This window comes from Dromiciops gliroides, chromosome 5, assembly GCF_019393635.1.
Source record: "Dromiciops gliroides isolate mDroGli1 chromosome 5, mDroGli1.pri, whole genome shotgun sequence".
Lineage (NCBI taxonomy): Eukaryota > Metazoa > Chordata > Mammalia > Microbiotheria > Microbiotheriidae > Dromiciops > Dromiciops gliroides.
Window position 1 is genome coordinate 124,575 of NC_057865.1, and position 27,197 is coordinate 151,771.

Sequence of the window (27,197 nt, forward strand, 5' to 3'; positions counted from 1 at the left end):
TATCACCTTACACTTATCAGAGTGACAAATATAACAAAAATGGAAAAGATCCAGCCATTCTGGATAGCAATTTGGAACTATGCCCAAAGGGCTATAGAACTGCATACCCTTTGATCCAGCAATACCACTGCTGGGTTTATATCCCAAAGTCATCCCCCAAAAGAGAAAAAGACCTATTTGTATAAAAATATTTATAGCTCTTTTTGTGGTGGCTAGGAATTGGAAATCAAAGGAATGCCCATCAATTGGGGAATAGTTAAACAAACTGTGGTATATGGTGATGGAATATTATTGTGCTATAAGAAATGACAAGCAGGATGACTTCAGAAAGGCCTGGAAAGACTTGTATGAACTGATGTACAGTGAAGTGAGCAGAACCAAGAGAACATTATGCACAGTGGCAACAATATTGATTGTTGTTTGATTTGGGGGGGGGGAGGGAGGTAATGAGGGTTAAGTGACTTGCCCAGGGTCACACAGCTATTAAGTGTTGTGTGTCTGAAGCCGGATTTGAGCTCAGGTCCTTCTGAATCCAGGGCTGGTGCTTTATCCACTGTGCCACCTAGCTGCCCCAGCAATATTGTTTGATGAACTGTGAATGACTTGACTATTCTCAACAATACAGCGATCCAAGACAATCCCAAAGAACTACTGATGGAACAGACTAAAACATGCTTCTTTTCACTTTCTTGCATTTTTTAAAATCAAGTTTTCTTGTACAGGGTGAGAAATATGGCAATACTTTGTGTAATCATACTTTTTAATCCATATTTGATTGCTTAACTGCCTCAGGGAGGGTGGAGGGGAAGGAGGGAAAGAGGGATAAAAATTGGAACCCCAAACTATAAATAAAAATGTTTATTACATTAAAAAGTATAAAAACAAATATTAAAGATATCCTTTTCAGATCATAATGCAATAAAAATTATATTTCATAAGGGAAAAAAGAAAGATTAAAAATATATAGAAATTAAACATAATCTTAAAGAATGAGGAGGTTAAAGAACAAATCAGAAACAATTTCATGACATACAGCAAAAGCAGTGATTATGACATAGGGATGGATTTCATTAATCAAATTGATCATGAGGTGTCCCAAAGAATCACAAGATTCAATGACTCAGTTTCCCAAGTTTTATTAGAATACTGTGAGGCCACAGGGAGAAGCATCCAAAGAAGTAAGGTATCTTGAATAAGGAGAGGAAAAAAATGGTTATATTTATAGTGAGAAAAGTAGGTTATCTCCTCATTATCTTAATCGCCTCCTTAGGGAGGTTCATATCCTATTTTGGACTTCCTGGGGTCCTAAGACACCCTCCAAGGCAGGTACCTTTCTCCTTCAGGGTGTGTTTTTAGGGTTTAAACATCATAAGATGAACCTAAGTACACATTTAGTCCTTCTGCACATGTTCCTTAAAACATGTTTAAACTTGTCAGACCCCAAGGGTCTCTCTGTTTATGATAACTCTTTAAGATCTGGTTTCTAGGTGCAGTTTCTATTTCCTGTCATTAGGATTATTAATGACCATCAATGGGTAATGGTCCCTGGTTACTGTCTAAGATTCTGTTGATAGTAACCCTCTAGTTACTCAGGTCTTAGTTTCTCTGTTAACCCTTCTGGTTACTATAGATCAAGACTTAGGTTATCTGTTAACCCTTTTTAGCCTCCTCCATCAATTAGAGGAAAATATCTCTTAATGCTTTTATCAATAAAATAAAGAACATACTAATGAATTGAGTATGCAATTAAAAAAAAAAAACAAGAACATTTAAAATCCCCAATTAAGCAGTAAATTGGAAATCCTAAAAAGTAAAGATGAGGGGCAGCTAGATGGCGCAGTGGTAAAGCACTGGCCCTGGATTCAGGAGTACCTGAGTTCAAATCCGGCCTCAGACACTTAACACTTACTAGCTGTGTGACCCTAGGCAAGTCACTTAACCCCAACTGCCTCACTAAAAAAAAAAAAAAAAAAAAGTAAAGATGAGATCAATAAAAATCAGAGCCAAAAAAAACCCTATTGAATTAATAAAAGTAGGAGTTAATATTTATTTTAAAAATAAAATAAACAGGGGGCGGCTAGGTGGCGCAGTGGATAAAGCACTGGTCCTGGATTCAGGAGTACCTGAGTTCAAATCCAGTCTCAGACACTTGACACTTACTAGCTGTGTGACCCTGGGCAAGTCACTTAACCCCCATTGCCCCGCAAAAAATAAATAAATAAATAAATAAAATAAACAGTTGGTTAATTTGTTTTAAAAAAGAAAACCAAATCACCAGCATCAAAAATGAAAAGGGTAAATATATCACTAACAAAAATGAAACTACAATAATTAGTAGGAGTTATTTTGCCCAATTATATGCAATAAATTTAACAATTTAATTGAAATGGGAGAATCTTTACAGCAGTATAAATTGCCTAGATTAGCAGAAGAGGAAAGAGAATATCTAAATAGACCTATTTTAGAAAAATTAATTCAACAAGCCATAAATAAGCTTCCTAGTAACTACACATATTTGTCTTGGTATGTACAGACATGTTTGTATATTTAGTGGTTTTCAAATCTCGTGTTTTCTTTTTCCAAATTTGTTATTTCTAGTCCACCAACATGTTTCCTGGTGTACTAGATGCTTAATAAGTCCTTAATAAGTCCCCAGTTCAAAAATATTTGAGGCATTTTGCTATTTTTCTGCATTCCTAGCTATGACAATATCAACTCCAGTCAAAGAAGGAATACCATTCCAAATCAAGGCTGGGGTCTGTTGATACTAAGGTAGCTCAAAGGTGTATCACTTCAATACATATTATTTCAGGTATAATTTTATAATTTCCATAATAATCGTCAGACAATCCATCAGATAAAAATAACTTCTCTGTTGGAAAATGGTTTTCCCCAAATCCCCCAAATTAGAAAAATTAGAAGCATAATAGTAACATAAACAATTTTACAAATTTAAAACAGGAAACAGAATTGCCAAATGATACCAATTCAGTTGAATGTATTTCTGAGTTATCTTTTTTAATAATAAAACTATTTTATTATTTTCCAGTTACATGTAATATTAATTTTCAACATTTGTTTTCATAAGATTTTTAGTTCCAAAATTTTCTCCCTCCCTTCTCTCCCCACTTCCCAAGATAGAAAGCAGTCTGATATAGGCATGTAGAATTACATTAAACATATTTCTGCATTAGTCATGTCATGAAAGAAGAATCAGAAAAAAGGGAAAACCTCTAAACAACAACAAAAAGTAGAAACAGTATGGTTCAATCTGCATTCAGAATCCACAATTCTTAAAAAAATAAAAAAAAAAGATTCCAAAATTCTTTTTTCTGGATATGGAGAACATTTTCCATCATGAGTTCTTTGGAATTATCTTGGATCATTGCACTGCTGAGAAGAGCCAAGTCTATCACAGTTGATCATCACGCAGTGTTGCTGTTACTGTGTACAATGTTCTGGTTCTGCTCACTTCACTCAGCATCAGTCCACTTAAGTCTTTCCAGGATTTTCTGAAATCCATCTGCTCATCATTTCTTACAGCACAATAGTATTCCATTACATTCATATACCACAACTTGATCAGCCATTCCCCAATTGATGGACATTCCCTCGATTTCCAATTCTTTGCCATCTGAATTATTTTACATAGAAAAATCACTCCCTCTCTCCATTTGACACTAGACTGCATTCCTAGTAGAATAGCATAATTCTGATCCAATTCCATCTAATTCTTATTCTTAGAGCTCCTAAATCTACTGCCTTAATATCACATTTTAAGTGTATTTAGCACTTTTAAATACAGGTTTAAGATCTGCTCTAAGGGTCAAAGATCCCAGGTATCAAATGGGAGAACACATCTGACTTTCAGTAACATTTTGATGAGGAGAGACTCGGGTAAAACAAATCTGCATGTACAGTTACAAAAGGTATATAGAATCCTAATGTTCCCAGGGGCCATTGGCCGTGCGCACCTCCAAATACAGGCCCCGCTGCTTTTAGTCAGCCTGGTGCCCGTGTTCTGTCTTGGCAGTCTTTCTGCTCTGAGGCCGGGAGGAAGCTGGTGGAGACTTGGGGGAGGAGCAGCCCTCAGAGATGACCAGCCTGGTGGGTGGTGGCCCAGGTGGTTGGAATTCGAGCCCTGGGGTGGAGTTTGGAGGCCTGGGAGGAGTCTAGGCCGGAAGAAGGCGTCATTCCAGTGGCCAAGGCATTCCACGTGAAGGAGGGCAGGGCCCATCCTGGGGGCCTCAGGGGCTGGGCATGGTAGGGCTCCAGAGGCTAGGAGGATCCTCCCAGAGTGGGCTGGCTCAAAGCAGGAACTCTGGGACCTGAGATCTTTTCCTTTTTCCTTGTAGCTGAGATCTTTCTGCCTTCCCTGAAGCTGAGATTTCTCTGCCTTCTGGAAACCCGCTCTGTGGTTACTGGTCCTAGGTACGTCTGAGCCAGGCCCCTCCCCCACACACCCCGTGCACCTCTTAGCTTCTGCCAGCTGCCCTTGCCATTGGGTCTCATCCTCCTCATCTGACCACATGGTGAGTGTTCTGTAGCTCGTCCAGGAGCACGCCTCCCTCAGGCCTGGCTACTGGATGAGCTCACCGCCCTTAACTCTTCCAGACTCCCGATCACTTCCCCAATGCCTGGGATCACCCTCCCCAGATTTAGCATTGTCTCGCACTTAAACTTCAGACTTTGCCCATAGGGACCCAGAAATCCTGCTTTCAACCTTTCCATTAGGACCCTTGTGTCACCTCTCCCTTCTCCTAGCTCCTGCCTTCAGAGTGGGACCCCTGTAAGGATCCCCCGAGTTCTGCAGCCCTGCCCCAAGCACCCCACCTTGGATGCAGGAACCAAAGCTCTTGCCTGGACCCTTGGCTCTTTGGCTGTTTCCCTGTCAGATCCCAGGCATGTGGCTCCCTGCCTCCAGTTTCCCTTGAGGGATTCCAAGCCTAAGCTGAACCAGAGGAGTCCCCTAGATTTCTCCCTGGCTCCTAGTTAGACCTCAGCACAAGGTCTTCCGCCTCTCCCAGGCTCAGCTGTCCACCTGGAACATTTCTGTCACTCAAATGTCTTTGACCTCTCTGCTATGAGTTGGGTTAGAATGTCTTGCCTCCCAGACCCCACCTCTGCTCCCCTTATCCAGAGGAGCTTCTCCTACTTCCCTGCCCCCACTTTCAGAGCCCTCAGGGTTGAAGCCCAGACTGGATTTTTTTCTCCCAGTCTCAGGCTTCCCCTGTTCGTTCCCTTGAGGCTCCATCCCAGAGCTCTGCCCATCCTCACCCTTCCCTGGCTTCCCTCCCTACTAGCTCAAGCAGTCAGTCTGTTGTCTACATAACGTGTGAAGTTGGGGAGAGGGGATGCAGGGAGGGCAGAGAGCTCTGACTCGGGCCTCATCCCATGTGGGATCCCCAAACCCCTCTGCCTCCTGCATCTCTGGAGGAGGATGGGGAGAGGAGGTGGAGTGCAGAAGAGTCAAGAAGGGAGGGAAGTAGTTTTCATTTCCCAGCCTGACCCTCCCTCTGTAGGTTGAAGTCTTTGCCCTGAGGGCAGAGGCAGGGGCAGGGGCAGGGCCTTTGGGACCTCACCCTCTCTAAATCCCTGTAGGCCAGCCTCCTGCCTAGGAAGAGAAGGCAAAGACCTCTCCTCCTCTGGGATCCTTCTCCCTCCCCAGCTCAATCTGCAGAGGACCAAGGCCTGGCCCAAGCAGGGAGCCTGGAGCCAGAGGGAATGGCCCCTGAGAGCCACAGACCCCCAGCCCAGGTGAGTGCAGTCTGTGCACAGACTTGACCAACCTCAGCAATGGAGGTCATTGTCATAAGGTTGTCTCAGAAGCTGGCGATGCCTTGTTGGTGGGTCATTTCTTTATAGAAATAGTCGTGGGACTGAATACAGTAGTAACAGCCTGCCCTGTTCTCTGCTTCTGTGTTTCAAACTGTAATCTCAAGTGCTAACCCCTCTTTCCAAATTGCTTCCCTCCCCTGTTTGTGTAGAATTTCTCCCTAATTACAACTGACACACAAGGAGGACCACTTCACTTACTGGTCTCTGTTCCATAGGGATCACATCCTAGCACCCCTTCCTGTATACACAACTTCTTTACCTCCTCTCTATTTCTTCTGGCCAAGCTCTCCCTTGTAGCTACTGAAGGTCTAGGAAAACCCTTCACACTTTAGTCTTGTCTGGATGGGCCTGGATCAGAGCCCTGAGAGCTTCCCCACCTAGTCTCCCTTTCAGTGTTGTCATCAGAGCACAAACTGTCCTCCAACTACTGCTCATGTCCTTCTGTCACACAAAACTACCTAGATCTCTGAATCCCTCCCCTTGACCAGTTCTTAGGTCTGGTCAGTAAGCATCTAGAAAGAGCTACTCTGTGCTAGGCACTGTTCAAAACCTCAGTGGATGCAAAGGAAGGAAAAAACAGTGCCTGACCTCAAGGAGCTCAAAGTCTCATGGGCAAGACAACACGCCAGCATCTGTGTCCAAACAAACTCTGTAGAAGGTCGAAGGAAGGGTGGCTTACAACAGTTTCAGGGACTAGGAAAGTCACTTTTTCAGAAGATGAGATTTTGGCTGAAATTGGAAGGAATCTCAGAGACTAGGGTGTAGAAGGACATGGGAGGCAGCCATTGGAAAGGCACAGAGTCAAGTGATGGGGGTATTGGTCAGGGTCAGCCGGGAGACTGGTGTCCCTGGCTCATAGAGGAGGAGGAGAGGAGAGAGGGGTAAGAAGACTGGAAAGGGGGTTGGGTCTGGGTATATCTACTCTGTACCACCTTATGCATTTTCTCTCATTTGATCCTGTTGCAAGAATTGTCAGGGTCCTTGCTGGTGACAGGCTGAATAAGGCAGCACAGGATGTGGTCAGAGAGGTTCGCTGCCATTTTTGTATTCGCTCAAAGGGCAACAATACAGCATGACTAGGAGATGGACACCAATGACCTTCTGTTCCACAGATGTCATATTGTAATTTTCTCTAATGAAATGATCATTTGTTCTTTGACCCACTTGTTTTTTAGCATTAGATTATTTCATGTCCAGCTTTTTTTTGGGGGGGTTGCTTTTCTCTTTATTTTTTTTTCAATAAACATTTTTATTTCAAGTTTTGAGTTCCAAATTCTGTCCCTCCTTTCCTCCTTTCCCTACCCCCCCATCTGAGGCATTAAGCAATGACATATAGGTTATACATGTGCAAGTATGTATTAGTAATTTTATATATGAAAACTTGAATAAAAGAAAAAATGAAAGTGAAAAATAGCCTGCTTAGTATTCAATCAATATCAGTTCTTTCTCTGGAGGTAGATAGTGTGTTTCATCATTAGCCCTTTGGAATTGTCTTGGATCATTGTATTGCTGAGAATGGTTAAGTTATTCACAGTTCTTCATCAAACACTATTGCTGTCACTGTACACAATATTCTCCTGGTTTTACTCACTTCACTATGCATAAATTCCTATAAGGCTTTCCAGGCCTTTCTGAAATCATTCTGTTTGTCATTTCTTATAGCACAGTAATGTTCCATTATAATCATTATACCACAGTTTGTTTAGCCATTCTCTATTTAATGGGTATTCTTTTGATTTCTAATTCTTAACCACCACAAAAAGAACTGCTATAGATATTTTAGTACAAATAGGTCCTTTTCTCCTTTTGGGGGGATGTTTTTGGGATATAAGCCTAGCAGTAGTATTGTTGGATCAAAGGCTATGCACAATGTGATAGCCCTTTGGGCATAGTTCCAAATTGCTCTCCAGAATAGTTAGATCCATTCACAACTCCAGCAACAATAAATTAGTGTCCCCAATTAACTTTTTTTTTTTTTTTGGTGAGGCAGTTGGGGTTAAGTGAATTGCCCAGGGTCACACAACTAGTAAGTTGTCAAGTGTCTGAGGCTGGATTTGAACTCAGGTCCTCCTGACTCCAGGGCTGGTACTCTATCCACTGATCGGCCTAGCTGCCCCCCCCCCAATTAACTTTTAATCTCTTTCCATTTTTCATTATCTAATACAATTTTTATTGCATTATGATCTGAAAAGGATGTGTTTATTATTCTGCTTTTCTACATTTGGTTGGGAGGTTTTTATGTCCTAATACATGGTCAGTTTTTGTGTGTGTGCCATGTACTGCTGAGGGAAAGGTATATTCCTTCCTATTCCCATTCATTTTTCTCCAGAGATCTATAATATCTAACTTTTCCAGAATTTTGTACACCTCCTTAACTTCTTTCTTGTTTATTTTTTGGTTAGATTTATCTAATTCTGAGAGTGGAAAGTTGAGGTCTCCCTGTAGTTTTATTATCTATTTCCTCCTGTAACTCTTCAAAAATTGAGAAGCTATACCATTTGGTACATTTATATTTAGCACTGATATGACTTTGTTGTCCATGGTACCTTTCAGCAAGATATACTTTCCTTCGTTATCTCTTTTAATTAGATCTATTTTTTATGTTTGCTTTTTGTGAGATCATGATTGCTACTCCTGTTTTCTTTGCTTCAGCTGAAGCACAATAGATTCTTCTCTGGCCTTCTACCTTTACCTGGTGGATATCTCTCTACTTCAAATGTATTTCTTATAAACAGTATATTATAAGATTCTGGTTTTTAATCCATTCTCTCTTCCATTTTATGGGTGAGTTCATCCCATTCACATTCATAGTTATGATAACTGTATTTCTCTCCATGCTATTTTTCACTTGTTTATCCCCCCCTCTGTCTCTTAGTGCCCACCCTTTCCTTTCTCATAAGTGTTTTATTTCTGATCACCACCTTCCCCAATAAATCAGTACCGCCCCATTCTATTATCCCCATCAGTTTTCACTTCTTTATAGGGTAAGATAGTTGTGTATGTTATTCCCTCTTTGATCCAGTTTTGATGACAGTAAAGTTTGCCCACCATCCCTCCTTTCTTCCCCTCCATTATAACAGCCTTTTTTATGTGGGATAGTTTACCCCATTGCATCTTTCCCCTCTTTCCAGTGCAGTTTTCTTTCTCACCCCTGATAGTTGGAGCATTTTCTGTTTTTGGAGGAATTCCTCTATTTATTTTGTGTTCTCAGTTTGTTAAGCATAAAACTGTGCATAATGTTCTGATTATCCTTTTTTATTTCTTCTGGGTTTTCTGTGATTTTACCTTTCTCATTTGCTATTTTATTAATTTATTTTCTGCTCTTTTTTTGTAATGGGATTAGCTAAGTGTTTTATCAATTTGATTAGTCTTTTCAGAAAACTGGCTTTTAGTTTTGTCATTTCTATGAATTTCTGGTTTGTATTTTATCTATTTACCTTCCCATTGATTTCTCTCTCTACCAATATCAGATGGTTTTGGTGACTTCTGCTTTATAATGTAGTTTGAGCTGTGCAACTGCTGCTCCCCCGTGTCCTGACTTTTTTTTTTATCATTTCCCTTGATATTGTAGATCTTTTGTTTTTCCAAGTGAATTTTGTTATGATTTTGTTTAGCCCATAAAATATCCTCTTCATAATTTGATTAGTGAGGGAATTAATTCTTTTTTTTTTCTTTTCTTTTTTTTTTTTTTTTGCGGGGCAATGGGGGTTAAGTGACTTGCCCAGGGTCACACAGCTAGCAAGTGTCAAGTGTCTGAGGCTGGACTTGAACTCAGGTACTCCTGAATCCAGGGCCAGCGCTTTAAGCACTGTGCCATCTAGCTGCCCCCCTGAGGGAATTAATTCTTAATCCTGTATTTTATATGTGATTTTATTTAGGAACCATATTCTGTATCCTCTGTGACAAACCAAATAGTCTCCTCATTTTCTCCAACTGAAGCTCATATGGGTAAAAGTTCAGTCTCTGTCTCTTTCTTATGGAGGTCAAAATTGCCCAAACTATAATAAAAGAAACAGAGGCAGAGCTTCAAGCCAGTAGTGCTTTATTAAAGGATCTATGGCCCACTCTAATGAAGTGGACCTCAGATCTTCCTCATTATCTAAGAAGCCTCTGGTCCCCAGAACCTTGTTTTTTATAAGATTTGATATCCAGACACTTTTAGAGAAGCAAAGTAAAATACAGAATCCCATCAGTTGATGTATTTTGGTTTTGAGAGCCAAAAATGATGCATCAGCCAAAAAAAAAGTTATATCAGCAGTGGGGTCACAAGTTGGGTAAAGAATGCAATATCTCCAAGGACTATTTTTTGAAATTTTTTTTTCTAACAGAAGCATCATTCAGAAGATTTTTATTTTATTTATTTTGGGGGGGGGGGTGTGAGGCAATTGGGGTTAAGTGACTTGCCCAGGGTCACACAGCTAGTAAATGTTAAGTGTCTGAGGCCAGATTTGAACTCAGGTCCTCCTGACTCCAGGGCTGGTGCTTTATCCACTGTGCCATCTAGCTGCCCCCTCTTCAATGACTATTAATCATAAGATGCATAGCTTCCTCCTTAGGTTGGGCAAGTGAAGATGGTATGGGTAGTACAAAGGTCCCAAGGCCATTGGGGGGCTTTCCATACTAACCCTCCTACCCATGCTAGGTTCGGATGTGAAATTTGAGCAAAAGAAGCTGGTGAGCTTCATAACTGGTAAACAAGTGATGAACTTTAGATTAGGGTTATCAGGCCTACTATAAGAACTTATATCTACTTATCTCTATGTGATTTTATATGTCTTAGTATATGTTTATTCTTGGTTAGATAAGTGACTAAATGTATAGAACTAAATGAGTCTATCATTTAATAACTACTATTATTACCCTTTATGGAATCACATTGAACTGATTAATACTGATTGGAATGGAGTCGGGGTCCTTAATTAAATCATTTCTCACACTCTCAAGAATTAAGTTCATTAGTTAAAGAAAAACTCTTCTCAGTACTCTCAGAAAACAGCTCAGCCTTTCTGGCAAGGTTTAGATCCTTGTGAAGACCTTATCCCATTTTTAACAATTTAGATGTCTGATCCCCTGGTAGCCAGTAAGTCTCCTACACCTGGATCCTCATTACCTACCTCAGAGTCCATCTAGGACCCTTAAATTTACCAAAGCATTCCTTAGAGATAGAGGGGGATGGTCCATCCTCATGATACATGGGGGCTGTTTCTGCTTTCTTTGATATGACTAGTAATGATCCCTCATCCCCACGATGCTAACCAATGATAGAATTTCTGTTCTTCTATGCTTATACAAATGAGTTGCATCTTTAATAGAGGCAGGGCCATTTGACCCATACTTTATTAATCAGTCTGCTTGCCCCCTATTGATAAATGTTATTTTGCTCAGAGAACTGCCTCAGTTTACCCTTTTGTAAAATTTCACTCCTAGGATTAAAAGTAAATTATCTTGGGTAGCGTTGTCTTTTTTTTTTTTTTTTTTGGCTGGGCAATGAGGATTAAGTGACTCACCCAGGGTCACACAGCTAGTGTGGTAAAACGGTTTTAACAGTCTGTTAGTGAATATGGAAAGTACACCAGTTTTTAAAGGACCACCCTTTCGGGGAGGAGACCGACGGCCGTGCATGGGCTACGCACGCCATTCCGACTGCTAGGCACTCCACTTCCGGGGTGCAAGCTTAAAAGGCAAGGAGAGAACGGAAGTGGGAGCTCTTTTTGGCTCTCCTTGTTCACTGGCTGCGCTGCTCAGACGGACGCTGACTGGAGTTCAACTCAGCCCGGCTTGCCGTAGCAGCACGTGCTTGATGCGGCTCTCCCCCGCAAAGGTGACCTTGGGTTTTGGTGAGTTTTATACGGAATATAGACTAAACTTAGACTTTAGACTATTTGTTTTGTATTTCTACTTTCCTATCCCTCTAATCAGCATCACCTTGTAATTTCCAAACAATAAAAGCTCTAACTAGAGACCAGAGGCTTCTTCCATTTACTAGTCTGAGAGATAAATAAGGTGTTAAAAGGGGAGGTTAATGCTCTAGTATCCAATTTTAAATCTCACACTAGTAAGTGTCAAGTGTCTGAGGCCGGATTTGAATTCAGGTACTCCTGAATCCAGGGCTGGTGCTCTATCTACTGCTCTACCTAGCTGCCCCCTAGTGTTGTCTTTTTTGTTACATTGGCACAACCTAGCCATAAGCACTTAATATTCTTCCAGCTATTTAGGTTGTCTTTCATTTCTTTAAGGATTGCTTTGTAATTGAGTCTATGCAACTCTTTTGTTTGCTTTGGGAGGTTAATTCCTAGATATTCTATGCATATTTTACTTAGTTGGAAAGGGATTTCCCTTTCAGTTATTCCTTCTTATGTTTTCTTATTATATAGGAATGCCATTGACTTTTGAGGATTCATTTTGTAACCTGCCACTTTGCTTAAGCTATTGTCTCATTTGACCGATTCCTTGGGATTTTCCAAGGAAACCAGTATATCATCAACAAACAGGGATAATTTGAGCTCTTCTTTACCTATCTTTCTTCCTTTCTCTTGTCTTATTGCTATATTGAACATTTCCAGAAGAGTGGTAAGAGTTGCTATCCTTGCTTCACTCCTGCATTTTTTGGAAAAGATTCCAATATATCCTCTTTTCACGTGATATTTGCTTTTGGTTTTGGATATTTTTATGATAATGAAAAAGGTGCCACTGTGCCTATATGTTGTTGAAAATAAAATATAATTTTTATCTGCCTGTTTCCTACAAAATAATTAATTGATAAACTGATCAGAGAAATTAATTTTATAATATCTCCTACCAAAAACAAAACAAAACAAAACAGATCAGAGAACATGTCTCCTACAGGACAAAACCAGATCAAATCAGAGAAATTATTTTTCATAATTAATCCTACAGTGAAAACCAAATCAGAGACAGACAGAAAAAACAAAATACCAATTTATTTGTCCCAAGAAGAAAGAAACATGATCATGTGGAGACCCCCTCCTAAGAAGGGAGCTCGGGGACTCCCTCTTTCTGAGGATATATAAGGGTTTTTTTGTCCACTGGTTACAAAGGGTTATCATTTTCAACAGTATGATACAAAAATCAACCTAGAAGCAAAAGCAGTTTAACAATTAAGTATAGAGGAAATACAGAAGCACCATGATAAGATTACAAGATTCCAAAAAAGGGTTTGGCAAGAATGAGGACGCCCAGATGTCCCCATAAGATAGGAACTTATTGTCCTGGGGAAAGAAGTCACTAGGTAGGGACTTTTATCTGTAGCTAGCAGATAGAGGTGGGGAGAAGGTACCCAATTCAAAGGAATAGTGGAGAAGTTCCAAAGAATGAGGAGATGTCTGAGATGAGCTTTCTACTTAAAAGGAAGTTTGGAATTCCCAATCTCTACTCATGGTAGTGAAGGGTAGATGTCAGAGGCTTAAGGAAAGAGGTTTGGAATAGCTTCTTCTGGGGGTGTTAGGGAATCAGAGATCAGTTATCCTTCAATAAAAGGCCTGCCTTCTTATGCATTGAAGAAGAGCAATTCCAGAGACTCAGAGAATCCCAAAAAAGAACAATAAACTCAATTGTTCAGAAATAAAAGAATAGAATAAAGGAAGTAAAAGATGAAATATGGATCACAAATACACCACAAATCAGATGTTTTAAAGACATCAAAATGATGATAAATGACACAGCAAGTTTATGCACAGGTTGAAGAATGGTTCCCAAATATCAGAATCTTGTAGTCACAAGCCCAAAAGGGTTCTTGGAAGAACCTTAAAGAGGACTTTAAAAATCAAGGAAATTAAGAAATTCAGCCAACTGGCAGTAGAGAATCCAAAAATGAAGTAAGAAAGTAATTCCTTGAAAACTAGAATTGGGCAAGGGTAAGTCAATGATGTTATAAAGCAGCAAGAAATAATAAAAACAAAATCAAAAGAATGAAAAAATAAAAGAGAAAGTGAAACTTCAGAAAAACAACTGACCTGGAAAATAGATTGAAGAAAGACAAAATAAGAATAGTCAGACTACCTGAAAGTTATGATAAAAAATATATATCTTGATACAATATGACAAAAAATTACTAAGGAAAATTGCCCTGAAGATCTTGAACAAGAAGATAAAGCAGAAATAGAAAAAACAAAACAAAACAAAAAACAACCACTGATCACCACCTGCACAATTTCCTAGGAGGAAAACTTACAGGAATAACAGCAAGTTTCAAAACTCTCAGGTTAAGGAGAAAATATTGCAAGCAACAACAAAAAAAAGGCAATTTAAAAATTGCCTGGGGGTGGGGTGCAGATAGGTGGTGCAGTGGATAAAGTACCAGCCCTGGATTCAGGAGGACCTGAGTTCAAATCCAGCCTCAGACACTTGACACTTACTAGCTGTGTGACCCTGAGCAAGTCACTTAACCCTCATTGCCCCGCCCCCCCCCCCAAAAAAAATTTGCCGAGCTATAATCAGGATTACGTAAGACCTAGCAGCTTCTATGTTGAAGCACCGTATGTCCTTGAACACTATATTTCATTGTTGTTGTTTTGGTGAGGCAATTGGGGTTAAGTGAATTGCCCAGGGTCACACAGCTAGTAAGTGTCAAGTGTCTAAGGCCGGATTTGAACTCATGTCCTCCTGAATCCAACAGTGCTCTATCCACTGCGCCACCTAGCTGTCCCGAACACTATATTTCAATAGGAAAAAAAGAGCTAGGGCAGCTAGGTAGCAAAATGGATCCACTGGCCCTGGATTCTGGAGGACCTGAGTTCAAATCCGGCCTCAGACACTTGACACTTACTAGCTGTGTGACCCTGGGCAAGTCACTTAATCCCCATTGCCCTGCCAAAAAAAAAGAGCCGGGGTTATGACCAAAGATAACTTACCCAGCAAAATTTGATGTAATCCTGAATGGGAAAAAAAAGTAGACATTTAACATATTGAAAGACTTTCAAGTATTTGTGACAAAAAGAGCAGAACTTAATGGAAAATTGGACATATAAGATCCAGGAAAACTATAAGGTAAACATTAAAGACCAATTATAAGGGACTCAATAATACTTCTTACATATGGAAATGTTCTCAATACTCTTATGATTGTCATCTTTATGTAGGTAGTTTGAAAGAAAGGCTTGGGCTGAGCTGTGTATGACAGGGTGATTTTAAAAAATAAAACTGTAGGGAGATAAAAAAATAATTATTTCATACAAATGAGGAGTGTGACATGGGGGTTGGGACTATTAAAGTTTAAACTGAAAAAAAAAAAAGTTTAAACTGACACACCTAAGAAGGTGTGCCTAATTGGTGCCAAGGGACAGAAATAACTCCAGAAGTCAGGACCACATCCCATTCAAACTTTCCCCAACCCCAAAGGTAACTTTCTGTGTAATTTAAGATTCTAAATGTGGATTCTAATGTGTTCCCCCAGTTTGGGGGAAACTGACTAAAAATCACTGATAAAACGAGTTTAGGGTTTTAAGGGTTTATTGGAAAATAGAAAGAAAAAGATTGAGAACAGAATTCTAACAGTCTGGCATTCCTATCTTTCCTCAAATCTCCTGTGAAGTCCTCTGCCGCCACCACCATCAAGTCCGGAAGCCAAAAGGGCCTGCGCTCCCTGCGCAGGCTCCCTTTCCTCCTTCCTGTCTCCTCCCAGACCATAGGAGGCTCCTCCAGTTGATTGGCTGGTAGACTTGATAGACAGCACCCATGAGCAAGCGTCATTTCCTGACGCCAAGGAAAAGCCACAATGCCTCTGAGGCATTTTCCTCATGGTGGAGCTCTCCACAGCAAGTCTCCAGTAGGTGGCGTCATTCCAATCATTACATTTCCATAGTCAAGTGGTCCCCCCACCATCCGTCCTCTATAAAAGCTTTTGCCTTTCTTCTATTGGACTAGCAAGATATCTCTAAGATATCTCCTCCCCTCAACAGGAGGGATTGTGTAGGAGAGGGTATAATTCTTTTATTATTATTATTATTTTATGTAAAACATTACTGTATTTGTCATTTTGTACAAGAAAACTTGATTAAAAGAAAAAAATGAAAGAAAGTGAAAAATAGCGTGCTTCAGTCTGTTCTATCAATATCAGTTATTTCTTTGGAGGTGGATAGTATGTTTCATAAATAGTCCTTTGGGATTATCTTGGATCATTGTATTGTTGAGAATAAAGTCATTCACAGCTCTTCATCAAACAATAGGTATGCTTCTTTAAAGAGGGATACCTAAGGACCCCTACCACCTTTTTCCCCTGTGACACAGAAAAGGAAGAATTGATACATAAGAAGCAAGTAGAGGAAGGGTGGGTAGTGCTGGAACCTTATTCTCATTGGAAATAATAACATAGTGTAAGATACATCTAGAAGGGTATAAAAATCTTCTGAATTTGGAAAGAAACAAGACGGGAAGGACTTTTAGAAGAGTGTATAGAATAAGAATTAGGAGGGGGAAGGGATAAGGGAGAAACTCTTAGAAAAATAGGAAGATCAAGGTTAAGGGTGGGGGGAGAGGATGAGGGATGGACTCTTAGAGGGGTGAATAGATTAAGAAATAGGAGGGCAAGGTAGTAGGTAGAAGTAAATTAGACCAATGATGACAGATACTGTAAATAGGGTGAGGATAGTGAGGAAAAATTAGAATGGAGGGAAATGCACAAGTTTGAATGTGATGAATTTACCCATAAAATGAAATTGATTTAAAATGAAAATGGATCAGAAATCTGAATTCAACAATATGTTGCTTTCAGGAAACACGGGAATGAGAGATGCAGAGATACAATAAAGGGCTAGAATAGAATTTATTATCTAAAAAAAGCAGGGGTAGTAGTCATGATCTCAGACAAAATGTCATCAATATTATTCAGTATTGTTTTAGAAGATTTAAAATAATTAGAGAGTATAAAATACCTGATATACCTGCAAAACAGATAGGAACTACATGAACATAAACATAAAACACTTTATAAAATTAAATTTAAATAATTGGATTTGAAGATTTAAATAATTGGAGAAATATTCATTGTTCATGGGCAGGTAAAGCCAATATTACAAAAAAATGACAACTAATGACAGTTTTACCTTAGTGTTCAATGCCAATTGAATTACAACTAAATTACTTTATTTTGGGGGGGAGTTTTTTTAGTGAGGCAATTGGGGTTAAGTGACTTGCCCAGGGTCACATAGCTAGGAAGTGTTAAGTGTCTGAGGCCAGATTTGAACTCAGGTACTCCTGACTCCAGGGCCGGTGCGCCACCTAGCTGCTCCTACTGAATTACTTTAGAAAATTGTTTTACTGAGTTACAAAAAATAATAAAATTCATTTAGAAGAACAAAAGGTCAAGAATTTCAAAGAAACTAAGGGAAAAAAATGTAAAGGAAAGAAATACAGCAGTACCAGATTTTAAACTGTATTATAAGGTGAGAGCATTGTTGAAGTATACAGTAGATACTTTCAATTACAATTATCATTTCCACATCCCAAAGTACCCTCGATATCTGGAAAACCCATCTGAATTATTAGGGTATTAAAAGATAAAATATGTTGATATTATACAATACTATACATATATTTTATGCATTTCTGAGGTTCTGAACTTTTTCTATGTCATCTGCTGGCCTTCTTTCTCTGTCTTCTTTAACTTCCACAAAATTCCCCCCAAAATCCCATTAAACTTCTTATGCCAAACCCATGATATAGCAAAACTGCAGTGTGGAAGAGATAACTATTTTAAATTTAAAATTTCTTGCATAGATAAAGCCAATGTAGCCAGAAAAGCGGGAGGGAAAATTTTCATAGACAATCTCTCAGATGATAGGATATCATTGTGATGGAATACTGCTGTGATATAAGAAATAATGAGCTGGTTGGCTTAGAAAAACATGGAAAGACTTGGACCCATGAAGGTAGATGCTATCCCCCTCCAGAGAAAGAAATGAGAAATAGAAATATGCATAATATGGTATTACATGCATTTATATATGTGTGCATATGATGTGTGTGTGTTTGTAGCTATGTATGCATCTGTATATATATTCATGTTTAATTGGTTTTTTCCATCTTAATGGCATTTTTTCCCCAGTTCCATGTAAAGATAGCTTTCAACATTAGTTTTTATAAGATTTTAAGTTCCAAATTTTTTTCCCTCCTCCCTCCACAAGACAGCAACCAATTTGATATAGATTATATAGGTATAATCTTGTTAAACATTTCCACACTAGTTAAGTTTATTTGTGTTTAATCGTAGCCTTCTATAGGGCTGCAGGTGGGGAAAGGGAGAAAGAACATAAATAGTACATAGCAGAAAACAAAAGAAAACCTAGAAGGAAGTACAGAAAAGCTGGGTTGCTTTGAAAATGTATAGAATCGCATAGGTCTTTGGGAAATGGAAATATAACCATATCATAATCTCTGATAAAGTGAATCACATGCATATCATAAAAAAGGAAGAAAATTAAACGGAAAACCATCAAGATCCAAGCCCATTGTCCAGACATGTGTTGTGCCTGTAGCAGGTTGAAAATACACATCAAGGGCTTCTTAAACTTTTTCCATTCTCAACTCCTTTTTGGCCGAGATTGTTTTTTATGACCCCAGGCATATAGGTATATAAATGAAATATTTACTGCCAAACTCTTCGAGACCCCCACATTCAGTTGCGTGACCCCATATGGGGTGGAGACCCACCTTTTAAGAAGCTTCAGTATGGATGACCTTTCCCAAGTATCTGGCCAGCCTCTCCTGTATATGGTCCATCAGTTGGCCTCTTGACTCTTGTTCTCTTAAGTTTTTAGAGTTCTAGGGGTGTCTTTATATTGTTTATTTCTCATGAAGAAACACATTTTTCTGATGAATTAGCTCAAATAGAACCCAAATTAATTAAATATTTCTTTTTTAATCAATGAAGGAAGCCTTCTTTCTCCATCAGAGTAACTCTTGTGTCTATGTAACTAAAATTTATAATTAAGGAATGTGTATCATAGAGAAATGAAAGCAATCTTCAACCAAAGGCACAAGCTGTTTCAGCTGTGATACATCACTATGATACAAGTGACCTTAAGCCCTCCATGTAACAACAGATAATTCCTCTTCACTTGGCTGGAAACTAGCTCACTGCTCAGTGCAGTCTGGATTCTGATAAGATATCCTTGGAATTCTCTTCAAGTTTGCATCCAGATTAGACTCTATTCCAGCCTCCCAAGAAACAAACTTGATTTTTTTCTTTAACTTTGTTCTCTTTTAAGTAATCACATAGAACTTATTTCCCCCAGAATACAGCTTCTCATAAACTCTTCACCAAATTTTCTTTAGAATATATCAAGTATATCAGTTCTGATAAGGAAGGAATTTCACATCACCCTCTTTCTTCTCCCCAGATCCACATACCTCAAAGACAGAACACAAACTTTTCCCCTCATTCCATAGGGAGAGGAATTTTGTAGTAAAGCGTTTCTCAGCTTTATTCCAACTGATCATATAAAATGCTTTCCCCAAAATTCAATTGGGCTCTTACTGACCCTCGTTTGAAGAGCTGACTCTGATACTCATAAAGGTTATGACCTTTGGGCAATTCCCTTCTCTGTGCTTCAGTTTCTTCCTGAACATTGATGAGGACTGGACTATTTAATTCTGAAGTGTCTTTCAGCTCTTTGTCCTATGGCTTTGATTTAGGAGTTGGTGACATTCAAGGATGTGTGTGTGGACTTCACCCAGGAGGAGTGGGACCTCTTGGACCATCCTCAGAAGGAGTTGTACAAGGAAGTCATGCTGGAGAATGCCTGGAACCTGCTCTCCCTGGGTAAGGACACTTCCCCTGGTAACTGAGTCTGCAATCTAAAGGAATATCTTCATATGGAATATCTTCATATATATATATATATATATATATATATATATATATATATATATATATATATATATATATATATATATTCCAGTGTATATATACTCCAAGACCATGATCTTCCCTCAGCCTCTTCCCAAAGCTCCCTCAAGCATCCTGGGAACCATCCTGTGGTTCTTGCTTGCTTGCATGCCCCTGTCATTGGCAGGAAGAAGAGACTGGAGGAGAAATAGAATTTGGACCAGCTAGGGTTTCTGGAGTTTAGCAGCAGGAGACTCTCAGCTGGAGAGACAAACACTCCCTGAATGAACAGCACACAAGGTTTACATAGGTTTCAGGGAGTGAGGAACAGGGTAGCAGGACAGGGCAAAAGCTCAGTCATCAAGGTCCCTGTAGCTGGGGCTCAAGGCTGACGTGGCACAATAATAAGCCTTTTACTTGATTTGGGGGTTAGGAGTTTCTGACAGAATGGACCATGACAGAATGGGGGCAGAGGGTTTGGCTGATTCTAAGAACAGGTTGTACAACAGGATAACGTGGCACATCCTATTTTGGGTTACTTGCTTTAGAAGCACTGAGGGGTGAGTATAGACACATATGTCTGAATATAATGGAGTGATTCTCAAAATGGAGCAGCTGTGTATCCACACCCCTTTCCCTAAAGAGAAGTAAATTACAAGGTTCTCCATGCTCATCCTCAACTGATTTTCCCTGGCCAGGGCTTCCTGTTCCCAGACAAGATGTGATCTCTTATTCTGAGCAAAGGGAAATGCCATGGATGCTGGAGCAAGAAGGCCTGAGGAGCTGCTGTCCAGGTGAGTGAAGTGAAAGCAGGTATAGGATCAATCTGTGATCCTATAAAAAATCATTGTTTGGAATTCGGGGCATGGAAGTCTCATGAAAGTACAAATCAGGCTATCCAGTATGAGCTCTTTCTTAGACCTTCTTCAAGTCAGCAAACATTTAAGTGCTGCTACATGCCAGGCCCTGTACTATGCATGAGGAACATAAAGATGCAAGGGACATCCCCTGCTCCCATTGAGCTCACAGTCTGGTGGGGCAGACAACCCACCAACAACTGTGTAGAAACCCACTAGGGACAGGATAAATTGGAGTTAATTGACAGGTGGAAGGCCCTAAAGTTAAAGAGGACTAAGAAAGTCATTGTGGAAGGTGGGCTATAGCTGGGGCTTCAGGAAAGCCAGGGTGAAGATTCTGGGCAACAGGGATCAGAGGAAAAGCCAGGACTGAGGATGTGGAGTGTCCTGTTCACAGAACAGAAAGGAGGCCTGTACCACTGGAGTATATATAGCATATATGGGTGAAATAGGGTGAAAGAAGCCTGGAGGAGGAGCAGAGGGGTAGGTGATGAAGTGCTTTAGCAGCCCCAGAGAGGGGTTTGTATTTAATCCTTTTGCTGGGGAGCCACCGGAACTTGTTGAGTAGGTGGTGACGTGGTGAGGTGAGAGCTTTAGGAAGATGAGCTTGACAACTGAGGGGAGGAATGACTGGAATGGGGGGAGATGAGGCAGCCAGACCAACCAGCAGGCCCAGAGATATCAAGCTCGAAAACCATGGTTGCTAGGCATGCACAGTTGAAGCCATGATGAAACCATCAAGGACCCCCACAGCCTTTCTATAAGAACAGATCTTAAATTGCCACTCATTGCAATGCTGAGGCATTTTCTGATTTGACCCTATCTTCCACTTATGTTACTATTTGTCTCCCTGGCAGTTTCTCAAAGGAATTGGTTGGCAACATGGATTAGTCATTCAGATATAGTTTCAGTAAGAGTGTTGCTGGTTGAGGGCAGCTAGGTGGTGCAGTGGATAAAGCACTGGCCCTGGATTCAGGAGGACCTAAGTTTAAATCTGGCCTCAGACACTTGACACTTACTAGCTTTGTGACCCTGGGCAAGTCACTTAACCCTCATTGCCCCGAAAAAAAAAAGTGTTGCTGGTGACATCGTAAGCTTAAGGAAGATGAACTTGACAGTGAGTCAGAAGAATGACTGGAAAGTAGGAAGAAGGGAGGGTTGGACAAACAGAATGCATTTCATTTTGCACATGGTGGAAGAAAAAATAGGAGAGAAGTGTTGCTAAAAACCTAGAGAGATTATCTAGAATGGGGGTTACTGAAAGTGTCAATGCCTACAGAGAAGTCAAGAAGGGTAAGGATCAAGAAATAGCCATTGATTAGAAAATCCTAAAGAATCAACTAGAAAACTACTTGAAATTATTAACAACTTTAGCAAAGTTGCAGGATACAAAATAAACCCACAGAAATCATCAGCATTTTTATATATTAACAACAAATTCTAGCAGCAACAGATCAATTCAACAACATAAAATATTTGGTAGTCTACCTGCCAAGACAAACTCAGGAATTATAAGAACACATCTGTAAAACACTTCACAGAAATAGTCAGATCTGAACAATTAGAAAAATATTAATTGCATCAAACATATATGTCTGTACTTACCCATCTATGCTTATAAAGTAAGTAACCCAAAATAGAATGTGCCACATTATCCTGGTGTACAACCTGTTCTGAGAATCAGCCATTAATGGGTAGGCCAAGCCAATATAATAAAAATGACAATCTGGGGCAGCTAGGTGGCGCAGTGGATAGAGCACCGGCCCTGGATTCAGGAGGACCTGAGTTCAAATCCAGCCTCAGACCCTTGACACTTACTAGCTGTGTGACCCTGAGCAAGTCACTTAACCCCAATTGCCTCACCAAAAAAAAAAAAAAGACAATCCTACCTAAATTAATCTATGTGTTTAGTGCCATACCAATCAAGCTATCCAAAAAAAAAATATTTTGTAGAGCTAGAAAAAACAATAAAATTCATCTGGAAGAACAAAAGCTCAAGGATATAAAGGGAATTAGTGAAAAAAATTTGAAAGAAGGTGGTCTGGCGGTACCAGATCTCAAACTGTATTATAAAGCAGTAATCAAAACACTCTGGTACTGGCTGAAAAAGAGTGGTGAATCAGTGGAATAGAATAGGTATGAATTCGACTATAGTAAATTACTATAGTAATCTAGTATATGATAAACCCAATGATCCAAACTTTTGGAACAAAAACTCATTATTTGACAAAATCTGCTGGGAAATCTGGAAAAGAGTATGGCAGAAACAAGGTGTAGACCAGCATCTCACACCATGTACTGAAATAAGGTCAAAATTACCATAAAGGGTGATAGCATAAGCAAATTAAGCTGAGGTAAGAACATGCACTTGACAACTAGGAAAGAGACCAGAATGCAGAGGTTGAGGTAGAGGTGGGGCCTCCTGTCAGCCCTGGGTCCAGTCAGTAAACCTTCCATGTTCTGGTCAATGTGCTAAGCCCTGAGCATACGAAGGCGAGCAAAAGATAATCCCTACTGTCAAGGAGCTCACAATTTAGTGTACAAACATGGAGATGTTTGAGAAGAAGCATGAGGAGCTGATCTAAAGAGAATACTGTAAAAAGACTCACATGTGTATGAGGTGGAAAATGGATCAAGCTCTCTTGCTGAGAGTTGGAGATTCATTTTTTGTTTGTTTTTAGGTCCCTAACCAGTCAATAAAATGAATTGCTGGTTACGATATAAAAGATTTCTTGTTTTCCTGGCTCGTGACAAGTAGTAAATTAAATTATAAATACTTGAAAGTCAATTACATATTACTTTGGTTTGTTGTTGGTGTTTATAACAGTATTTGTATTTAAAACCACCTTAGTAAGGATAGAATTTCTTCAGACATAACTTTCTTTTTTCTACCACTGGCAAACTGGTTATACTCTCACTGAAACTCTAGTGAATGAGTAATCTGTTGCCAACCGCTTCCTTTGAGAACCTGCCAGGGAGACAAATAGTAATATAAGTGAAGGATAGGTTCAAATCAGAAAATGCTTCAGCATTGCAAGAGTGGCCATTTAAGGGCTGTTTTTGTAGAAAGTTTGTGGGGGTCCATGATGCTTTCATGGTAGCCTCCACTGTGCATGCTCGCAAGGCTGGTTTTCAGAGAGTCTTCCATCTCTGCTCTCAGATTGCAGACCAAGGAAGATCTTGATCTGACCATTACAGCTTAGATGAGATGTGATTAGCAGGTAACCCAGCAATGAGAGATTCTGTACACCTGTGAATGTTCAATCTTTCTGGAAGTTTGGGAAGAATTTGATGTCAGGATGAGAAAGTGAAAGAATATGTTGCACTTGGTCTGTAATTACTGCATCAGATGCCTGATCCTGACAGTTCAGAATCAATACAGAAAGAATCTTCTTATGGCTGAAACATGTACATGCTTGTTGTCCTAGAGGAAAATATCTTTGTAACAAAATTGGGACATTATTAACTGCTTAAGGTGCCAAATCCTGTGAACCACTGTCTAGAACCTCTAAGGACTTTGTGAACAACTAAATAGGAAGAGCTTCAAGAGGAGTAATCATGAAGCATGCTGGCTACTTCCTTATAAAAGGACTCAAGTTCCTGTATGAGATGTTTTCAGACATGGGAAATGCCATGCATTTTTTAAAGTTGTATTTATTTTAAAGAATTTGATTTTATTTTAGTGAGCAGGGGCATTTAAAGATAAAATTTTGAAGAGAAATAAGTAATGCCTATCCCAAAAAAGTAATGGGCCACAAAAAAATCTCTTATGCCTCAGGTAAATTCAAGAAAATGTTGGAATTCATTAAGTGATTACCAGGGAAACTGTGTTATGCTTACAGACATGATAAATCATGAAATAATATTTAGCATAAGTGCACCAAATAGCATGATGTTTATGAAGAAAGGATTGAAAGTATAGACAGTGAAAGCGGAGACTGTAAACAGAGCATGCCCAGTCACAGGGTTGGAGTTCCAATTTCAGCTGCTAGGATTTGGGTCCAGTCACTCTGAGTCATTCTGAGCTCATGGCTTGAGCTGTGAATGTGATGATAATGCTGGACCTGTTTACGTCAGAGGTTTGTTGTGAGGGTCCAGTGTGATTGTGTGTGAAGCTCTTTATAAATAAAATCATCCTTCAGGTGTGAGACAATTTCATTTTCAAATGATTGATTCTGCACATTGAAGTTTGAAGGCTTCTCTTTGCTCAGGGAAACAGAATGTAAATGAGTTTACATTCTGCCAATGGAGGGAAGGGGATAGAATTACATATGTGTGTATATGTGACTATATGTATATTTATTGTTTGCTTCTTTCAGAAGGAGAGATCAGACTTGAAATGAAAGCGACTCCTGCAGAGCTAAGCTTTTCTGTGGAAGAAACTCTCAAGCACAGATTCATGAGTGACAGTCCCTGTGATTTCACTTCAAGAGAAATCTGTGCTATACATCAGAAAATCCACACTGGGGAGAAACCTTTTGAATGTTATCATGGTAAAGCCTTCAGTCAACAGACATCCCTTATTTACCATCAAATTCATATTGGAGAGAAACTAGATGTGTGTCATGAATGTGGCAAAGCTTTTAGTGAACACTCATCCCTTATACTGCATCAGAGAATTCACACCAGAAAGAAATCTTATGAATGTAATCAGTGTGAAAAGGCTTTTACACAAAAGGTCAGTCTTGCTGTACACGAGAGACTCCACACCAGAAAGAGACCTTATGAATGTAATCAATGTGGAAAGACTCTTAGATTTAGGAAGGATATTGCTGTACACGAGAGACTCCACACTGGAGAGAAACCTTATGAATGTAATCAATGTGGAAAGGCTTTTACTCAGAAGACCCATCTTACTGTACATCAAAGAAGCCACACTGGAGAGAAACGTTATGAATGCAATCAGTGTGGAAAGACTTTCAGATGTAGCTCCAGTCTTCCTGTACATCAGAGAATCCATAATGGAGAGAAACCTTATGAATGTAATCAGTGTGGAAAGGCTTTTACACAGAAGGGGGGTCTTACTGTACATCAAAGAACCCACACTGGAGAGAAACGTTATGAATGCAATCAATGTGGAAAGACTTTCAGATATAGCTCCAGTCTTCCTGTACATCAGAGAGTCCACACTGGAGAGAAACCTTATGAATGTAATCAATGTGGAAAGGGTTTCAGATCCAGCTCCAGTCTTACTCAACATTGGAGAATCCACACTGGGGAGAAACCTTATGAATGTAATCAGTGTGGAAAGACTTTCATACAGAGGGCCAGTCTTACTTTGCATGAGAGAATCCACACTGGGGAGAAACCTTATGAATGTAATCAATGCAGAAAAACTTTCGGATGCAGTACCAGGCTTGCTCTACATGAGAGAATCCACACTGGAGAGAAACCTTATGAATGTAATCAGTGTGGAAAGGCTTTTACACAAAGGGCCAGTCTTGCTTTACATGAGAGAATCCACACAGGGGAGAAACCTTATAAATGTTGTCAGTGTGGAAAGGGTTTCAGATCGAGCACCAATCTTGCTGTGCATCAGAGAATCCACACTGGAGAGAAACCATATCAGTGTAATCAGTGTGGAAAGACTTTTACCGAAAAGAGCAGTTTTACTGTACATCAGAGAACCCACACTAAAGAGAAACCTTATAAATGTAATCAGTGTGGAAAGGCTTTTACACAGAGGGCCAGTCTTGATCATCATCAGAGAATCCACACTGGAGAGAAACCTTATGAATGCAACCAATGTGAAAAGACTTTCAGATATAGCTCCAGTCTTACTGTACATCAGAGAATCCACACTGGAGAGAAACGTTATGAATGTAATCAATGTGGAAAGACTTTTACAGAGAGAAGCAGTTTTATTGTACATCAGAGAACCCACACTGGAGAGAAACCTTTTGAATGTAATCAATGTGGAAAGACATTCAGAACCAGATCCAGTCTCGCTGTACATCAAAGAAACCACACTGGGGAAAAACCCTATAAATGTAATCAGTGTGGAAAGGCTTACCCACAGAGGGCCAGTCTTGACCATCATAAGAGAATCCACACTGGGGAAAAACCTTATGAATGCAATCAGTGTGGAAAGACTTTCACATGCCGCTCCAGTCTTACTGTACATCAGAGAATCCACACTGGAGAAAAACCTTATAAGTGTAATCAGTGCGGGAAAACTTTTAGATGTAGTTCCAGTCTTCCTGTACATCAAAGAATCCACAATGGAGAGAAACCTTATGAATGTAATCATTGCAGAAAGGCTTTTACACAGAGGACTGGTCTTACTGTACATCAGAGAATCCATACTGGACAGAAACCTTAGGAATGCAATCAATGTGGGAAAACTTTCAGATATGGCTCCAGTGTTCCTGTACAGCAGAAATTCCAAAATGGAGAGATATCTTATGAATGTAATCAATGTAGAATGGCTTTCATAGAGTGCTGATCTTATTGTACATCAGAGAATCTACACTGGAGAGAAGCCTTGGGGTTGTAATCAGTGTGGTCAAGTCTTCAGGAAAAAGTCACCCCTTGTTTTCCATCAAAGAATTCTTACATAATAGAAATTGTTTAATAGCATTCTATTTTTTCCAATTGTGTAAAGACAACTTTTAACATTCTTTTTTACAAAATTTTAGTTGCAAATTTTTTCCCTCCCC

At 39.6% G+C, this 27,197-nt stretch overlaps 1 protein-coding gene across 1 annotated transcript; it reads left to right on the plus strand.

The window, feature by feature from the left end:
* Positions 1-3,835: 3,835 nt before the first annotated feature.
* LOC122730132 (zinc finger protein 2 homolog) lies at positions 3,836-26,976 on the plus strand. Its single transcript, XM_043969359.1, has 5 exons — positions 3,836-4,532; positions 5,602-5,757; positions 19,489-19,615; positions 20,380-20,475; positions 24,858-26,976. Exons 1-5 carry the CDS (start codon positions 4,530-4,532, stop codon positions 26,858-26,860), a joined length of 2,385 nt encoding a protein of 794 aa, XP_043825294.1. The 5' UTR covers positions 3,836-4,529; the 3' UTR covers positions 26,861-26,976.
* The last annotated feature ends 221 nt before the right edge of the window (positions 26,977-27,197 follow it).